Here is a 16,774-nt window from a genome sequence, read left to right as displayed (position 1 = left end):
GGACACGATCAGCTCCACTCTGCCGCTGGTCTGATATTGGTGAGATACTTCCACGAGAGGATATCATTGGATTCCCCTCCGGCACATCCTCTCCCTGTTCTCAATAACTACAGACTGCCTTTAAGATATCAGCACTTCCTCTTCCTGTGTTTCATATCACCTCAAATTACCTCTGACATTCAATATGTATGGAGCGCCCCCAGACACAGGGCCACGAGTTCTCGGTACCGGGCCTCTCTGGTTCGGTTCTGAGGCTGTCACGGTGGCTAGACACGGTCCATGACCCTGCTAAGGGGTGTCCAATAAAGGTTGTACAGTCTATCAGGGATTCGTTACGCCACCTGTGGTGTTCGGTCAGGGTGACCGACGCTGCCTTGGGGTCCGCTGGGGGTGATGGAATGGCAGCTGGATGGTATACCTTCCCACAGGTGAAGTATGTCCCCAGGGCTTCCCAGTAAGGTGGGTGGTGATGGTGTGAGGTGCAGTCAATAATGAGGACACAAGATTGCAGTCTCTTTACCTCTTTACTGAAGACTTCAGGATCCTCAATCGAGAGCACGCTTAACAGGGCTATCTGAGACCGGCGGTCCGATGGTCACATCCAGATTTCCCTTTGCAGGTGGAAATCAGTGCCTACCACTAGCGCCTGTGTGTTGTAGTGCTACCCTGCTGAGCATTCGGAATAGTCCTCACAACTGCTGTTCTCGTTCGTTCGTTCTTTCTAATTCTCTCTCGCTTGTTCCAGATGTTACTAGTTTCTCATCCCCCAGTATGTTATGGCTAGGACGCACCCGTATAATGGGAAGGCTCGGAGCTCTTCCGGGACCCTAGAGACGCCCCTCTGCACGCGTTGCCCCCTATGTCTTTGTAGGAAATTTAAGGTAGACAGCCAACCTATAATTAACTGTCCTGCGGAGTTCGAAGTAAGGCCTAGAGTCAGTTACTCCCGCGGTGTTCCGGCCACCGGCTACGCGCCTCAGTAGGATGCTGCCTCGGTCTCACGGCACGACTCCTACTGGTTCTCCTTTGTGCTTGATCTCGTTTCTCACTGTTCCACAATATCCTTCCCTTCGTATCTCTCAGGATACTGCCGCGGGGTGTGCAGGCGCGGTTCCGTTATGTTCTGCTCTGTTCGCTAGGCACCTGCCAGGTTCCCACGCCTGACAGGGACCCCCCTGTGTCTTCTCCCTGCAACACCCCCTGCCACGGGATGTTGCCTGAATCCAACCCAGTCAGCTTCTGACTAACTTCCTATCCAACCCCTAGTTTTACCAGTGTGAGGAGTGGCCCAATAAATAAAGCCTTTTTCTCCCCCTAGTGGCCGGAGTGTGAAGTGTAATGTGTGCTGGTGATACCTGGTCAGTAGAATTCCTTCAGTGCCACCAGATGTGCCATCACTCCCCTTAGCGTCAGAGTGTCATACTGCAACGACCAGATCTCTGGGGCGCTGCATGTATCTGCAGTCTTTCAGTAATGCTTAGGCATCAGCGACATCTTGACTATGCCTGGTTGGAGATCCAACAGTGAGACCCACGTCTCTGTCTGGCCTGTTATTCCTTTCAATATCTCTGCCTCAGTGTGTGATTTGTATCTTAGACAAATTAGCTTCAGCAGAGCCTGTTGTTGCCTTGCTGAGGCAGTGCTGCAGAGCTTCCAACTTCTGGCTGATGTGGACAATGTTGAGATAGCACATCAGAGATGGACGATGAGAAGGAGCAGGAGTGGGTGCAGGAACTGGTGTAGGAGGTGAAGGAAACCCTGATAGTAGTAGGTCCAGCAATCCTCAGCGGTGATAGCACATGTGTCATGCCAGGGTGAGACTCGGCCCAGGCCACCATACAGTTCACCAAGTGTGCTGCCATGGAAATGTCACTTCCCTGACCACAAGCGGCGGGTCAGTCATTAAGTGGACAATCCCAGTAACTGTGATGGTTACGGCATGGGTGATATCCCTGGACATGTGCTGGTGCAAGGTGGGGACGAAACAATCGCGGCTGGAGACCGAGTACATAGGAACCAAAATTTGTACATCAGTAGCAGGCCAATTTTGTTTTTTATTTAAAACCAATAAAATTTCACACAAACCAAGTTCTGCAGTGTATAATGACAATAGTAAATTTTAGAACAACCAAATTTATACACCTATAGTAAGCAATTTAGCTTTTTTGTTTCAAACCAGTGAAACTTCACACAAAGCATGATATACAGTATGTATGACTATAGTCAATGTTTGGAACAAAAATATTTTGTGAACTGTACCAGGCCAAGCAGTTTTTGGACCACCGTAATTTTAGACAAAGCACGTTAAACTGTATTCATGATTAATTGAATCCAGGAAAATATTTTGAACCTTTTTTGACTTTTATATACAACCAAAATTTAACAGAAAGCCCGTAATACTGTATGGATGACTAATTGAATCCAGAAAAAAATGTAATTGCTTTTGGAGTGCTTTACACCACTGAAATTTAACAGAAAGCACATAATGCTATATGGATCACTAATTAAATCCAGAATAATTTTTGAACTCTTTTTTTGAGTGTTATATAACACCATAATGTAGCACAAAGAACGTAATACTCTATGGATGACAATATAGTACATTTTTTCAACCCAAACAAAGAATGTGCTCACATGCAGCAGCTATATATTTAGCAAAGGACTGCAAAGCCCTTAGCGCTGCCCAGACACTGTATTCTGCCACTCTCCCTTCTCCTGCAACTCTTCCTATGCTAAATGCAGAACGTATCTGATACAAACAGCAAAGCACAAGATTAGCCTTTAGAAGGACTGTTAGTATGATGGTTCAGCATCAGCACTAGTTTCAACACTAGAGGACTCTGATTAGTTAAACTGTGCACACACAGGTCCGGATAGCTGCTCTCTCCCTCCAATCAGAACTGTACTGGAACTATGTAATGGCGTCAGTGAGTCGAGCATGACGGTGCCAGTCCTTTTATAACCTCTGATGAGGTAATGCGGCCAGCCAATCAGTAATGTCACTACCAAGATGCATACGGTTTTACAGTGACTGGCAGGCAATCCCCACATGATTATTTGCTTTGTAACAGGTGCCAAGCATGCGTGGCAGGGATTCAAGGTTCACATCCGAGCAGGGTCGGACTGGGGCACCGGGACACCGGACAATCCTCCGGTGGGCCCCGCCCCCAGCTCCTGCCTCCTTCATTTGTGCCTGCCCGGCCCCTGCATCATGCTCATAGTGTAAACCCAGCCTTAACCGCATTGTATAGCCGCCACCGCAGCAGCTGCTGGCAGACTGCACAGGTGATGGGAAGTGCAGGAGCAGCTCCTTCACATCACCTGCTGCCGCTGCCATTCCTCTGCCAGGAGAGCGGTGTGTGCAGAGTGCCGACCCTCAATACAGCCAGCAGTCAGAGGAACAGCTGACTGTGAGGCTGAGAGCAGACAGCACACAGCTCACCCGCAGTCACCTGTTTCCTGTGCTCCACGGCTCTGCTGAGTCTGCTCCTCTTCAAAAATGCCCTAGGCAGCAGTGTAAACGCTGATTGGCTGCAATTCAGCCAATCAGCGTTAGTTTTCTTTGTGTGAGCTCACAGCACAGCTCAGGCAAGGAGCTGTGCTGTGATTGGTCAGAAGTCCTACCCAAGCAAGCAGCAGTGGAGCAGAGGGAGTCTGATGGCTGCAGTCAGTGTGACTGTAAGTAATAACTCTATGATGCCGGCACCCTGAGTAGATCTCCGGCCACAGAGGCAGTTAGGGGAGGGGGCCCCATGCATCCTATAGGTGACACAGGGGAGGGGGCCCACAGTGATATTCTAATTTTCTTGTGGGCCCCCTCCCCTACCTCTATGTTAGGCTATGTGCACACGTATTCTGGGTCCACTGCGGTTTTTCTGCAGCGGATTTGATAAATCAGCAGTGGAAAACCGCTGCGGATTCACCGCGGTTTTTCTGCATTTTCCACTGCGGTTTTACAACTGCGGTTTTCCCTAAGGGCAGTTGTAAAACCGCTGCAGAAAACGCAGAAAGAAGTGACATGCTGCGGAATGTAAACCGCTGCATTTCTACGCGGCTTTTTCCACAGCATGGGCACAGCGTTTTCTGTTTCCCATAGGTTTACATGGTACTGTAAACGCATGGGAAACTGCTGCGGATCTGCAGCAAAATCTACATCGTCTTACTGTGGCTTCCCTTTCACTCTCTGAGCAGGCCCACAGGAAAATAGAGGTGAAACAGTGGGGGAGGGGGCCACAGGAAAATAGAGGTGAAATAGTGGGGGAGGAGGATATTGGGTGACACAGTGGGGGAGGGGGCCCATAGGAAATTAGAGGTGAAACAGTGGGGGAGGGGGCCCATAGGATACTGGGTGACACAGTGGTGAAGGGGGTCCTCAGGTGATTAACACCCTTACGACATCTGCCTTACATGTATGGCGCGTGTTAAATGCCAGTGTCAATCTCTGACTGCAGCATATAACACATGCCAGCATGCGTGCATATCATTCTCTCACCCATTCGTGCCCATGAGGTGATCGTGGGTCGCCGATGGGTTTTAATGACAGCCAGGGATCTTCCATGAGGTGATCGTGGGTCGCCGATGGGTTTTAATGACAGCCAGGGGTCTTCTTTCTGTAGCCGAGCTTTAAAGGAGACCATAATTTCTTCTATATGCAGGGATGCTGTGGCATCACTGTATATAATAGCACATGTGATCGGATGATCGCATCTTCATATCCTCTAAGGCTATGTGCACACGTTGCGGATTAGGCTTAGGAATATATGGTACGTATTCAGCCTCTTCTGGCAGAAAACGCACCTGCGGATTTGTCGCATTTTTTTGTGCAATTCCGCAGCATTTTTTGTGCGTTTTTGCTGCGGTTTTCTTGCGGATTTGCTGCGCTTTTTACCCCTGCGGTTTTCTATAATGGAATGGGTACAAAAACGCTGCAGTTTCACAAAAAAGAGGTGACATGCTACTTCTTTTAAACCGCAGCGTTTCCGCAGCGGATTTTCCACAAAGTGCGCACAGCATTTTTTTCTCATTGATTTACATTGTACTGTAAATAAATTGCGGATCTGCAGCGTTTCTGCACCGCAAAAAATGCTGCGGATCTGCAGAGAATCCGCAACGTGTGCACATAGCCTAAGGGGGCTAACTGTACCAGTGAAAGGTAAAAAGAAAATAAAAAAAATCCTAAAAGTTGAAATCACCCTTTTTATCCCATTGAAAATAAATATATTTTAAAAATAAAAAACAACAAATATTTGGTATTGCTGGGTTCAGAAAAGTCCAATCGATAAAACTATAAAAAACAATTAACTTGATCAGAAAACACCGTAAAAAGAAACAAATGCCAAATGTCCTTTTTAATGTTCACCACAATTCCACAAAAAAAGCTATAACAAATGATGAAAACATTACATCTATCCCAAAATCGTACTAACAAAAACAATCTCTCGCCCCCAACAGAAAACTTCCCTGTGTGTAATAAAATACGCAGCAGTCGCCGTCTTCTGCCGCTGTGTCGTTGCTTGTTTCTTCATTGCAGTGGAATATGGCCACCGGTAAGTATTTTACTACACACACTAGACCTACATTACTGCTCTCCTGTGTAATGTAGTATATAGAGGATCTGTCAGCTCTCCTGTGTGGTGTAGTATATAGAGGATCTGTCAGCTCTCCTGTGTGGTGTAGTATATAGAGGATCTGTCAGCTCTCCCGTGTGGTGTAGTATATAGAGGATCTGTCAGTTCTCCTGTGTGGTGTAGTATATAGAGGATCTGTCAGCTCTCCTGTGTGGTGTAGTATATAGAGGATCTGTCAGCTCTCCCGTGTGGTGTAGTATATAGAGGATCTGTCAGCTCTCCTGTGTGGTGTAGTATATAGAGGATCTGTCAGCTCTCCCGTGTGGTGTAGTATATAGAGGATCTGTCAGCTCTCCCGTGTGGTGTAGTATATAGAGGCTCTGTCAGCTCTCCTGTGTGGTGTAGTATATAGAGGATCTGTCAGCTCTCCTGTGTGGTGTAGTATATAGAGGATCTGTCAGCTCTCCTGTGTGGTGTAGTATATAGAGGATCTGTCAGCTCTCCCGTGTGGTGTAGTATATAGAGGATCTGTCAGCTCTCCCGTGTGGTGTAGTATATAGAGGATCTGTCAGCTCTCCCGTGTGGTGTAGTATATAGAGGATCTGTCAGCTCTCCCGTGTGGTGTAGTATATAGAGGCTCTGTCAGCTCTCCTGTGTGGTGTAGTATATAGAGGATCTGTCAGCTCTCCTGTGTGGTGTAGTATATAGAGGATCTGTCAGCTCTCCTGTGTGGTGTAGTATATAGAGGATCTGTCAGCTCTCCTGTGTGGTGTAGTATATAGAGGATCTGTCGGCTCTCCTGTGTGGTGTAGTATATAGAGGATCTGTCAGCTCTCCTGTGTGGTGTATTATATAGAGGATCTGTCAGCTCTCCTGTGTGGTGTAGTGTATATAGAGAATCTGTCAGCTCTCCTGTGTGGTGTAGTATATAGAGGATCTGTCAGCTCTCCTGTGTGGTGTAGTGTATAGAGGATCTGTCAGTTCTCCTGTGTAATGTAGTATATAGAGGATCTGTCAGCTCTCCTGTGTGGTGTAGTATATAGAGGATCTGTCAGCTCTCCTGTGTGGTGTAGTATATAGAGGATTTGTCAGCTCTCCTGTGTGGTGTAGTATATAGAGGATCTGTCAGCTCTCCTGTGTGGTGTAGTATATAGAGGATCTGTCGGCTCTCCTGTGTGGTGTAGTATATAGAGGATCTGTCAGCTCTCCTGTGTGGTGTATTATATAGAGGATCTGTCAGCTCTCCTGTGTGGTGTAGTGTATATAGAGGATCTTTCAGCTCTCCTGTGTGGTGTATTATATAGAGGATCTGTCAGCTCTCCTGTGTGGTGTAGTATATAGAGGATCTGTCAGCTCTCCTGTGTGGTGTATGATATAGAGGATCTGTCAGCTCTCCTGTGTGGTGTAGTATATAGAGGATCTGTCAGCTCTCCTGTGTGGTGTAGTATATAGAGGATCTGTCAGCTCTCCTGTGTGGTGTAGTATATAGAGGATCTGTCAGCTCTCCTGTGTGGTGTAGTGTATAGAGGATCTGTCAGTTCTCCTGTGTGGTGTAGTATATAAAGGATCTGTCAGTTCTCCTGTGTGGTGTAGTATATAGAGGATCTGTCAGCTCTCCTGTGTGGTGTAGTGTATAGAGGATCTGTCAGTTCTCCTGTGTAATGTAGTATATAGAGGATCTGTCAGCTCTCCTGTGTGGTGTAGTATATAGAGGATCTGTCAGCTCTCCTGTGTGGCGTAGTATATAGAGGATCTGTCAGTTCTCCTGTGTGGTGTAGTATATAGAGGATCTGTCAGCTCTCCCGTGTGGTGTAGTATATAGAGGATCTGCCCCCTCTCCCGTGTGGTGTAGTATATAGAGGATCTGTCAGCTCTCCCGTGTGGTGTAGTATATAGAGGATCTGTCAGCTCTCCCGTTTGGTGTAGTATATAGAGGATCTGTCAGCTCTCCTGTGTGGTGTAGTATATAGAGGATCTGTCAGCTCTCCCGTGTGGTGTAGTATATAGAGGATCTGTCAGCTCTCCCGTGTGGTGTAGTATATAGAGGATCTGTCAGCTCTCCTGTGTGGTGTAGTATATAGAGGATCTGTCAGATCTCCTGTGTGGTGTAGTATATAGAGGATCTGTCAGCTCCCCTGTGTGGTGTAGTATATAGAGGATCTGTCAGCTCTCCCGTGTGGTGTAGTATATAGAGGATCTGTCAGATCTCCTGTGTGGTGTAGTATATAGAGGATCTGTCAGATCTCCTGTGTGGTGTAGTATATAGAGGATCTGTCAGCTCTCCTGTGTGGTGTAGTATATAGAGGATCTGTCAGCTCTCCCGTGTGGTGTAGTATATAGAGGATCTGTCAGCTCTCCTGTGTGGTGTAGTATATAGAGGATCTGTCAGCTCTCCCGTGTGGTGTAGTATATAGAGGATCTATCGGCTCTCCTGTGTGGTGTAGTATATAGAGGATCTGTCAGTTCTCGTGTGGTGTAGTATATAGAGGATCTGTTAGTTCTCCCGTGTGATGTAGTATGTAGAGGATCTGTCAGTTCTCGTGTGGTGTAGTATATAGAGGATCTGTTAGCTCTCCCGTGTGGTGTAGTATATAGAGGATCTGTCAGCTTTCCTGTGTGGTGTAGTATGTAGAGGATCTGTCAGTTCTCCCGTGTGGTGTAGTATATAGAGTATCTGTCAGCTCTCCCGTGTGGTGTAGTATATAGAGGATCTGTCAGCTCTCCTGTGTGGTGTAGTATATAGAGGATCTGTCAGCTCTCCTGTGTGGTGTAGTATATAGAGGATCTGTCATCTCTCCTGTGTGGTGTAGTATATAGAGGATCTGTCAGCTCTACTGTGTGGTGTAGTATATAGAGGATCTGTCAGTTCTCCCGTGTGGTGTAGTATATAGAGGATCTGTCTGCTCTCCCGTGTGGTGTAGTATATAGAGGATCTGTTAGCTCTCCCGTGTGGTGTAGTATATAGAGGATCTGTCAGCTCTCCTGTGTGGTGTAGTATATAGAGGATCTGTTAGCTCTCCCGTGTGGTGCAGTATATAGAGGATCTGTCAGCTCTCCTGTGTGGTGTAGTATATAGAGGATCTGTCAGCTCTCCTGTGTGGTGTAGTATATAGAGGATCCGTCAGTTCTCCTGTGTGGTGTAGTATATAGAGGATCTGTCAGCTCTCCTGTGTGGTGTAGTATATAGAGGATCTGTCAGCTCTCCTGTGTGGTGTAGTATATAGAGGATCTGTCAGCTCTCCTGTGTGGTGTAGTATATAGAGGATCTGTCAGCTCTTCTGTGTGGTGTAGTATATAGAGGATCTGTCAGCTCTCCTGTTTGGTGTAGTATATAGAGGATCTGTCAGCTCTCCTGTGTGGTGTAGTATATAGAGGATCTGTCAGCTCTCCTGTGTGGTGTAGTATATAGAGGATCTGTCAGCTCTCCTGTGTGGTGTAGTATATAGAGGATCTGTCAGCTCTCCTGTGTGGTGTAGTATATAGAGGATCTGTCAGCTCTCCTGTGTGGTGTAGTATATAGAGGATCTGTCAGCTATCCTGTGTGGTGTAGTATATAGAGGATCTGTCAGCTCTCCCGTGTGGTGTAGTATATAGAGGATCTGTTAGCTCTCCCATTTGGTGTAGTATATAGAGGATCTGTCAGCTCTCCCGTGTGGTGTAGTATATAGAGGATCTGTCAGCTCTCCTGTGTGGTGTAGTATATAGAGGATCTGTCAGCTCTCCTGTGTGGTGTAGTATATAGAGGATCTGTCAGCTCTCCTGTGTGGTGTAGTATATAGAGGATCTGTCAGTTCTCCCGTGTGGTGTAGTATATAGAGGATCTGTCAGCGCTCCCGTGTGGTGTAGTATATAGAGGATCTGTTAGCTCTCCCGTGTGGTGTAGTATATAGAGGATCTGTCAGCTCTCCCGTGTGGTGTAGTATATAGAGGATCTGTCAGCTCTCCTGTGTGGTGTAGTATATAGAGGATCTGTCAGCTCTCCTGTGTGGTGTAGTATATAGAGGATCTGTCGGCTCTCCTGTGTGGTGCAGTATATAGAGGATCTGTCAGCTCTCCCGTGTGGTGTACTATATAGAAGATCTGTCAGCTCTCCCGTGTGGTGTAGTATATAGAGGATCTGTCAGCTCTCCTGTGTGGTGTAGTATATAGAGGATCTGTCAGCTCTCCTGTGTGGTGCAGTATATAGAGGATCTGTCAGCTCTCCCGTGTGGTGTAGTATATAGAGGATCTGTCAGCTCTCCTGTGTGGTGTAGTATATAGAGGATCTGTCAGCTCTCCTGTGTGGTGTAGTATATAGAGGATCTGTCAGCTCTCCTGTGTGGTGTAGTATATAGAGGATCTGTCAGCTCTCCTGTGTGGTGTAGTGTATATAGAGGATCTGTCAGCTCTCCTGTGTGGTGTAGTATATAGAGGATCTGTCAGCTCTCCTGTGTGGTGTAGTATATAGAGGATCTGTCAGCTCTCCTGTGTGGTGTAGTGTATATAGAGGATCTGTCAGCTCTCCTGTGTGGTGTAGTATATAGAGGATCTGTCAGCTCTCCTGTGTGGTGTAGTATATAGAGGATATGTCAGCTCTCCTGTGTGGTGTAGTGTATATAGAGGATCTGTCAGCTCTCCCGTGTGGTGTAGTATATAGAGGATCTGTCAGCTCTCCTGTGTGGTGTAGTATATAGAGGATCTGTCAGTTCTCGTGTGTGGTGTAGTATATAGAGGATCTGTCAGCTCTCCTGTGTGGTGTAGTGTATATAGAGGATCTGTCAGCTCTCCTGTGTGGTGTAGTATATAGAGGATCTGTCAGCTCTCCTGTGTGGTGTAGTATATAGAGGATCTGTCAGCTCTCCTGTGTGGTGTAGTGTATATAGAGGATCTGTCAGCTCTCCTGTGTGGTGTAGTATATAGAGGATCTGTCAGCTCTCCTGTGTGGTGTAGTATATAGAGGATCTGTCAGCTCTCCTGTGTGGTGTAGTGTATATAGAGGATCTGTCAGCTCTCCTGTGTGGTGTAGTATATAGAGGATCTGTCAGCTCTCCTGTGTGGTGTAGTATATAGAGGATATGTCAGCTCTCCTGTGTGGTGTAGTGTATATAGAGGATCTGTCAGCTCTCCCGTGTGGTGTAGTATATAGAGGATCTGTCAGCTCTCCTGTGTGGTGTAGTATATAGAGGATCTGTCAGTTCTCGTGTGTGGTGTAGTATATAGAGGATCTGTCAGCTCTCCTGTGTGGTGTAGTATATAGAGGATCTGTCAGTTCTCGTGTGTGGTGTGGTACATAGGATCTATCCTGAGTGGTATTTTTAAACTGCGTGGTGGGCCCCAAGAATGATTTTTCTCTGGTGGGCCCAAGGTACTCCAGTCCGACGCTGCATCCGAACACCGGTTCATGTTCGTCGAGTGCCGAGCACATCCAAGCACCCAAATACTCAAGTGGTATCCAAGTATCACTGAGCACATTTCTTCTGAGAAAAATGGATCCCATCCTAATCAAACTCTGATCAGAGTGTGATTAGCATAACCGGACCGATTTTCTCAGATGGAAACATACTGTTATCTGCTCCTGCCCTAAGGTACAGAACATTTTACTATGACTGAAGCTTAAATTGAAATATCGTGTAAATGTTCATTTAATTATATAATTTTGAAAAAGTCTCGGCTGGAGCTAAATCGCATCAATGGTGAATTCTAAGCAAATGGGAATAAAACGTTAATGACTGTAATATACACAATGCGAGTGCTGGTCTTTTCTTCCGTCATTAGGGTATATGCACACAATGTCTTTATTAGGTGGATTCCTCTTTGGAAACCGCCTGAAAAACTCTTAAAAGAATGAACATATGCATTTCTATGTAAAAACCACTTCCTATGCATATGTTCAGGCTTATGAAAGTCTCTTTTGGGTTTCTAAAAACTCCCAAGTTGTTGAAAGAAGTGAACTGACCACTCTTCTGGCTTTTTCTGCTCAGATGACACTCAGTACTTTACCATACCAGTTAAAGGGGTTATCTAAGATTAATTATTTTTTGCTATTTGCCTTAGAACTAAAAGGCAGAGGCAGTTTCCTGCTGTGCTCGGCTCCAATCTCTGCCAGCAGAGTGGTTTCAGACTGCTCCTGATGGCAATTCATTGGCTTCCATTGACCCCACATCGACAGAGTAGCTTTTCTTGCACTATGCTCTGTTGACAGGGTGTGACTGCCGACATCATGCTGATGGACAGCAGACTCCCCATGACAGAGCAGCCAGAAAGAAAAAGAACTCCTCTGTGTGATGTGGAGCAGCTGAATCGCCGGCAGGAGTGGTTGGTACAGGAGAACAGGCACGTAGTTGCCTCTGTTATCAACTACCTGCCTGTTCGTTTTTAGGCCCATAGTAAAAAAAAAATATGATAGTCTGAGATAACACCATTAAATGGGCAAACTCAAATAATCCCCGGAAGATTTCAGGATGTTATTTGATGCATTTTGTCATCCTTCTTGTTTAAAAAAAATGCCAGAGGTTTCTTCATTATTCAATGGAGTTAAAAAAAACTTTTGCAATGACAGTAAAAAAAAAAAGTCACAAAAAGCATGGGAAGGTCCCCCTAAAAAAAAGTTGACAGCTAAAAACCATAGAAAAAAACATTCCAGAAACAACCAAAAAGACGCAGCAGGAAAATAAACACCAGCGTTTCCTGAGGCGCCTGAATTTAAATACTTAGTGTACACTAACCCTTATCCAGGGGTGCCCATAGATTTTTCCTACACATGGGGCTGTTGGGTGTCTCTTTTTGGATTACATATGGTCAGGATAGGTTAAGATGAAATGTGTTATGAAAACCAACTTGCCTTCTGTAAGTAGTCTATGGGAAGAAATCCATATGACAAGAAGACCAGATTATTTAGGGTGTAGGACTCGTGTATGCTGCTGCATTTGATGTTCCACTTTCAGCTCCAGTTAAAAAACCTGCAGCACCCCCGCCTCCACCACCACCACCTCCACCTCCAAAAGAAGAAGAAAAAGCTGAAAAAGATAAGGATGCTGAGAAGGCAACACAAGAAGCAGAGGAAGAACATGACTGTGATATGCTCTGCTGCAAGTTCAAGAGACGACCAATTCAAAAGTACATTAAAAAGCTGAAGATTCCTGACTCCATTGATGCCTATACAGGTGAGCGTTGATATCTCAGGGCTTGGAAATGATTTTCACTGTAGAGGTCCTATAAATAGATATTGGTTTAATAGTGCTTACAAGCATATTTTTGGTCTGAGTGTGACCCGACAAAACATTGAATTGCATTTGGAAAAATGTTTGATTTTTTTTGAAGACTGTCCAAGGAAAAAAAAAATGCTGCATGCCAGAGTTTGACCTGATATTCACATTGCACTCAGTCATGCAAGTCACTGGATTCAGGGAGACATCGGCCCACACTCGGATAACATCTGAGTGCAGTCCGATTTCCACAGACTGACACATTGGAGAAGATAGAAAAAAAATTGTCTTCATCTTCTCCGAGAGAATCGGTTCACACTATGCTGAAACTCTGATCAGAGATTGATCATAGTGTAATTTGCATAATCGTCTCAATTCTCTCGGATTAGAGAATCTACGGCCGTCTGCATCCGCCCTAATGAAAACACCAAAGAAATCATCCTTCATACAACGCCAATAAAAACAAGTAAACTTTATTATCAAATTTTAAAAATAAACAGTGATAGATAAAACCACAGCACAAGAAGAAAGGTGGGCTATCCAGGAAGAAACACTCCAAGTATGGTAACAACTAAATCCTAATACATAATATTTGTGCCAAGTGACCATGAACATACATGCAAAGGATAATATGAATAATAATAGTCAGGGTAAATACAAGTGTAAATAGTATAATAGTTACCTACGGAGCGCTCCTGGAGACCCACCACACCCGACGTGCGTTTCGCAATGAAATGCTTCATCCTAATTTTTAGCCCTAATGAAGCTAAAAATATTAAACTAACGGCATACAACATATAGTCTCAGATACCCACTAATTGGTAATTGGATTACATCCTGGTGTTGCTATTTGGAAGATACTATATACTTGTAGACATGTAAATCTAATAAAGTTATGAGCAAGAAGGTTGTAGACATACTATGTGGCCAATTTCGCTCTATTAACTCACAATACTACTATTCATCCTACTTGTGTATTGTTCTTGATAATGCTACACCCAGTACACATTTTTCCAAGCTTATATTCAATGCAATGCCAATAATAAACATACCAGCTCTAGGGGTACTTTACTGGAATGGCAAAAATGGTAAAACTTTCTGTACAAGCCTCAATGGAAGCCATATGGAGTGTTTCTCCCATTGAACCAATAAATATGGGGGAAATTCCTCCTTGCATTGAGAAGTAATTAAGCATGTAATATTTGTTTGTTGTTGGAGCTGTACAAAATCCAACAGAAAAAAAACGTTATATGTCTATGAAACCATAAGCATAAATAGATCCAGAAAGAACCCAGTGTTATGGAGCAGGAACACAGCCAAGCTAACGAGCCATTGCTCCTATGATCAGGTTGGTCCCCTTTTTCTGATATCTATCAACATGGCATCCTTCTGTTAATAATATTTTAGCAAAATATTATAATTCTCAAATTCAATAAAATGGCTTGGGTCTGAGTTTGGGTAATTTTGACATTTGTTGCTGGACTCTATTGCTTATCACACTGGGTTAATCCCATCTCCTAAGATGAGTAAAATTACAAAGTGTTTGTAAAAACAAAAACAATTCCAATTTAAAGTAATGATGCGGGTATTTTAATACAGCAAAGCTAATGAAATGCAAAAAAATCTTTATTGTGACTTCATTAAAATAGCAGCATTGGTATAGAAAACGTTTGATGCGATTCGAGCCTGGCTGACTCGAAATGTGTCAATTATTGGTCTATGACCATGCTACTATTTTAATGATGTCACAAAATAATAGCTTTTAATTTGCTTTGCTGGATCTAAAAACTTTTATCATTACTTTGAACAAAGCTGCTTGATACCTCCACAAGCCTTGTTGGTGCACAGTTGGGTGGATTGCCTAAGACCCAGATTGGAAAACATATATATATATATTGGATGGGGCCAACTGTATCTACAAATTTTCTTATACTACAACTTTGCTATTCACTTTATTAAATTACATTATTAAAATTCCATTCAGTTCTCAATAATGGAGTCATTTTTTTTATTAGGAAACTGGTCACTGCCAAATATGCAAAGTGCACTGCTTACAAGTTCCTTCCAATTGAGCTAGTAAGTGCTGCACTGAAGCTGTCCAGGACTGCTGGAATAATAGCTCTGTGTTCAGGGCTACTGTGCTCCTGTGATGCCTCACATAGCAATATCGGGAGGGCTCAGTTCGAGGCAGCAGCGAGACAGAACCACTGTTAAAAACTGTAAATTAAGCATCAGTGCATTGCCCCCTTGGCAAGCAAGAAGCTGCAAGGCAGGGAAGCCTTGCACTCCTGAAAATATGTTATGGAGCAATCTCTTAGGTTACCACTATTTTATCTGCACCTAAAAATCCATTTCATACATGGATATACATTGCTTTTTGCAAAAACCCCATTCAGACGAAAAGACAATACAGACATTTCCGCAACAAATCTGCCATATGTACATACCTGTGAAGCGCATTGTTATCCGCACTGACAAGGCCAGAAACTGTTAATTAATTAATTAATCAATCAATCTCATCAGTGCCATGTTGTAGATGAGCATTGTATTCTCTCCTAGATCGATTATATCTCCTCTGGCTGCTTATTGTCGCATTGTCATTCAACTGGAACTGCTGGTTTATTACTCTACGATGCGTGTTTCCTATGCAAAACGCTGACAATCTGCTGTACTGGATGATCATTGACTACTCCTGTGATATTTGCTACCTTTTGGATATGTTCGTGTTCCAACCACGTCTCCAATTCATAAAAGGAGGTGACATAGTAGTAAGTACGACATCCCATAAACATGTCAAGATGACTTCGTCTACAATAAATCTTCAATATTCAGATAATACTTCATGGAGTTTCTTGAATGTGTGTGGCAAAACCAATATTTGTCAGAACATGAGATTATTGGGGGACATTGAACAATGACTCCACTATTTTGGGGGGGGGGGGGGGGGGTAAATTTACAGTAGGTGTGCTTCACTTTTGCACAAATTTAGCTGTTTTGTGCTTCTCTTGTCACTTATTTAAAAGTACCAAGAGGAAATGGTGGTGTTTAGTAATGGGAGGTAAGGTCTCTCTTACTGATAATTGACAAACATTTGAATGCAAATTTACGCCAGTAAATAGCTGAAGTAGCAGAGGTGGGCAGAGATAGAAGAGGCCCCTGTACAAGTGCAGTGTGGAGGCCCTTTGTAGTTCATTCCTTTACGTGCTGATGTGGAGGTAGACGTTGGTCCCTTTACCTTTTGGGCCCCTGTGCAACTGCACAGGAGCCAATGTTATGTGCGCTCCTGCAGAGTAGGCATGTGTCTTTGAAAATGTTTAGTACATGGTGAAATGCCAGTCTTGAAGCACCTCTCCAGAGTATGTATTTGTTTCCAGTGCCAGAGTGGTGCCACCAATCTGAAGTGCCTGCCCATAGTCTTATACTCAGACTGGATATGCTGAAAAATGTTTTGAACCAATTTATTATAACAAAAAAAAGGAAGAAATAGCCGCAGAAAAAGTAGGAACAAATGTGTTCAAATCAGACCAAACCCAACGTTTCGACCCACCAGGGTCTTTTTCATAGGGTTACTTGGCTTCCGGAGGTATGCGCACATATGGTAAAGAGGAGGGAAAGGCAGGAAGGCAAATTTTGTAGTACAAGTCCTGTCACTGAAATGTCCTAGGGGGGCGCTCCAGTGTCGAGGTGATCAACTGCTAGATACTGGAATAGGCTGTAGGCCGATTGTGTGCCCCAAATAGTACAGTTTAGTACACAGTAGTCCTAAGGTGTCCTTGTGCAGTGATATCAGGTATGGTCCAATAGGGTATACGGGAGGTGGCAATTCCACATGCCCTGGGAGAAGTAGCCGGATTAAGCGTACTGCATTGTCCTGAAAAGGCTGTGTAAAGTTGCCCACTAGAATGACAGGGGATAATGGACAAGTGGGTCCAAGGGCTCCTGCTGGCCCTGGGGTAGTAGACCTGTAAGGTCCTAAGTTTCTCATGGGGTAGAGTGGTGGAGCGGCACTCCCGTGCCTAGAGT

The 16,774-nt window shown here is 44.5% G+C and overlaps 1 protein-coding gene across 2 annotated transcripts in view; it reads left to right on the top strand.

The window, feature by feature from the left end:
- CNGB3 (cyclic nucleotide gated channel subunit beta 3) overlaps positions 1-16,774 on the top strand; it is a 249,308-nt gene that overhangs the window by 92,588 nt on the left and 139,946 nt on the right. For both annotated transcript variants that reach the window (XM_069731577.1, XM_069731576.1), the window contains 2 exons: positions 12,491-12,709; positions 15,311-15,519. In XM_069731577.1, coding sequence (XP_069587678.1) covers positions 12,491-12,709; positions 15,311-15,519 — 428 coding nt within the window. The remainder of the gene's footprint in view (positions 1-12,490; positions 12,710-15,310; positions 15,520-16,774) is intronic.

Source organism: Ranitomeya imitator, chromosome 6 (genome assembly GCF_032444005.1).
Source record: "Ranitomeya imitator isolate aRanImi1 chromosome 6, aRanImi1.pri, whole genome shotgun sequence".
Classification (NCBI taxonomy): domain Eukaryota; kingdom Metazoa; phylum Chordata; class Amphibia; order Anura; family Dendrobatidae; genus Ranitomeya; species Ranitomeya imitator.
The sequence above is the reverse complement of the archived record's forward strand: the minus strand, read 5'-3'. Positions and strand labels throughout refer to the sequence as shown.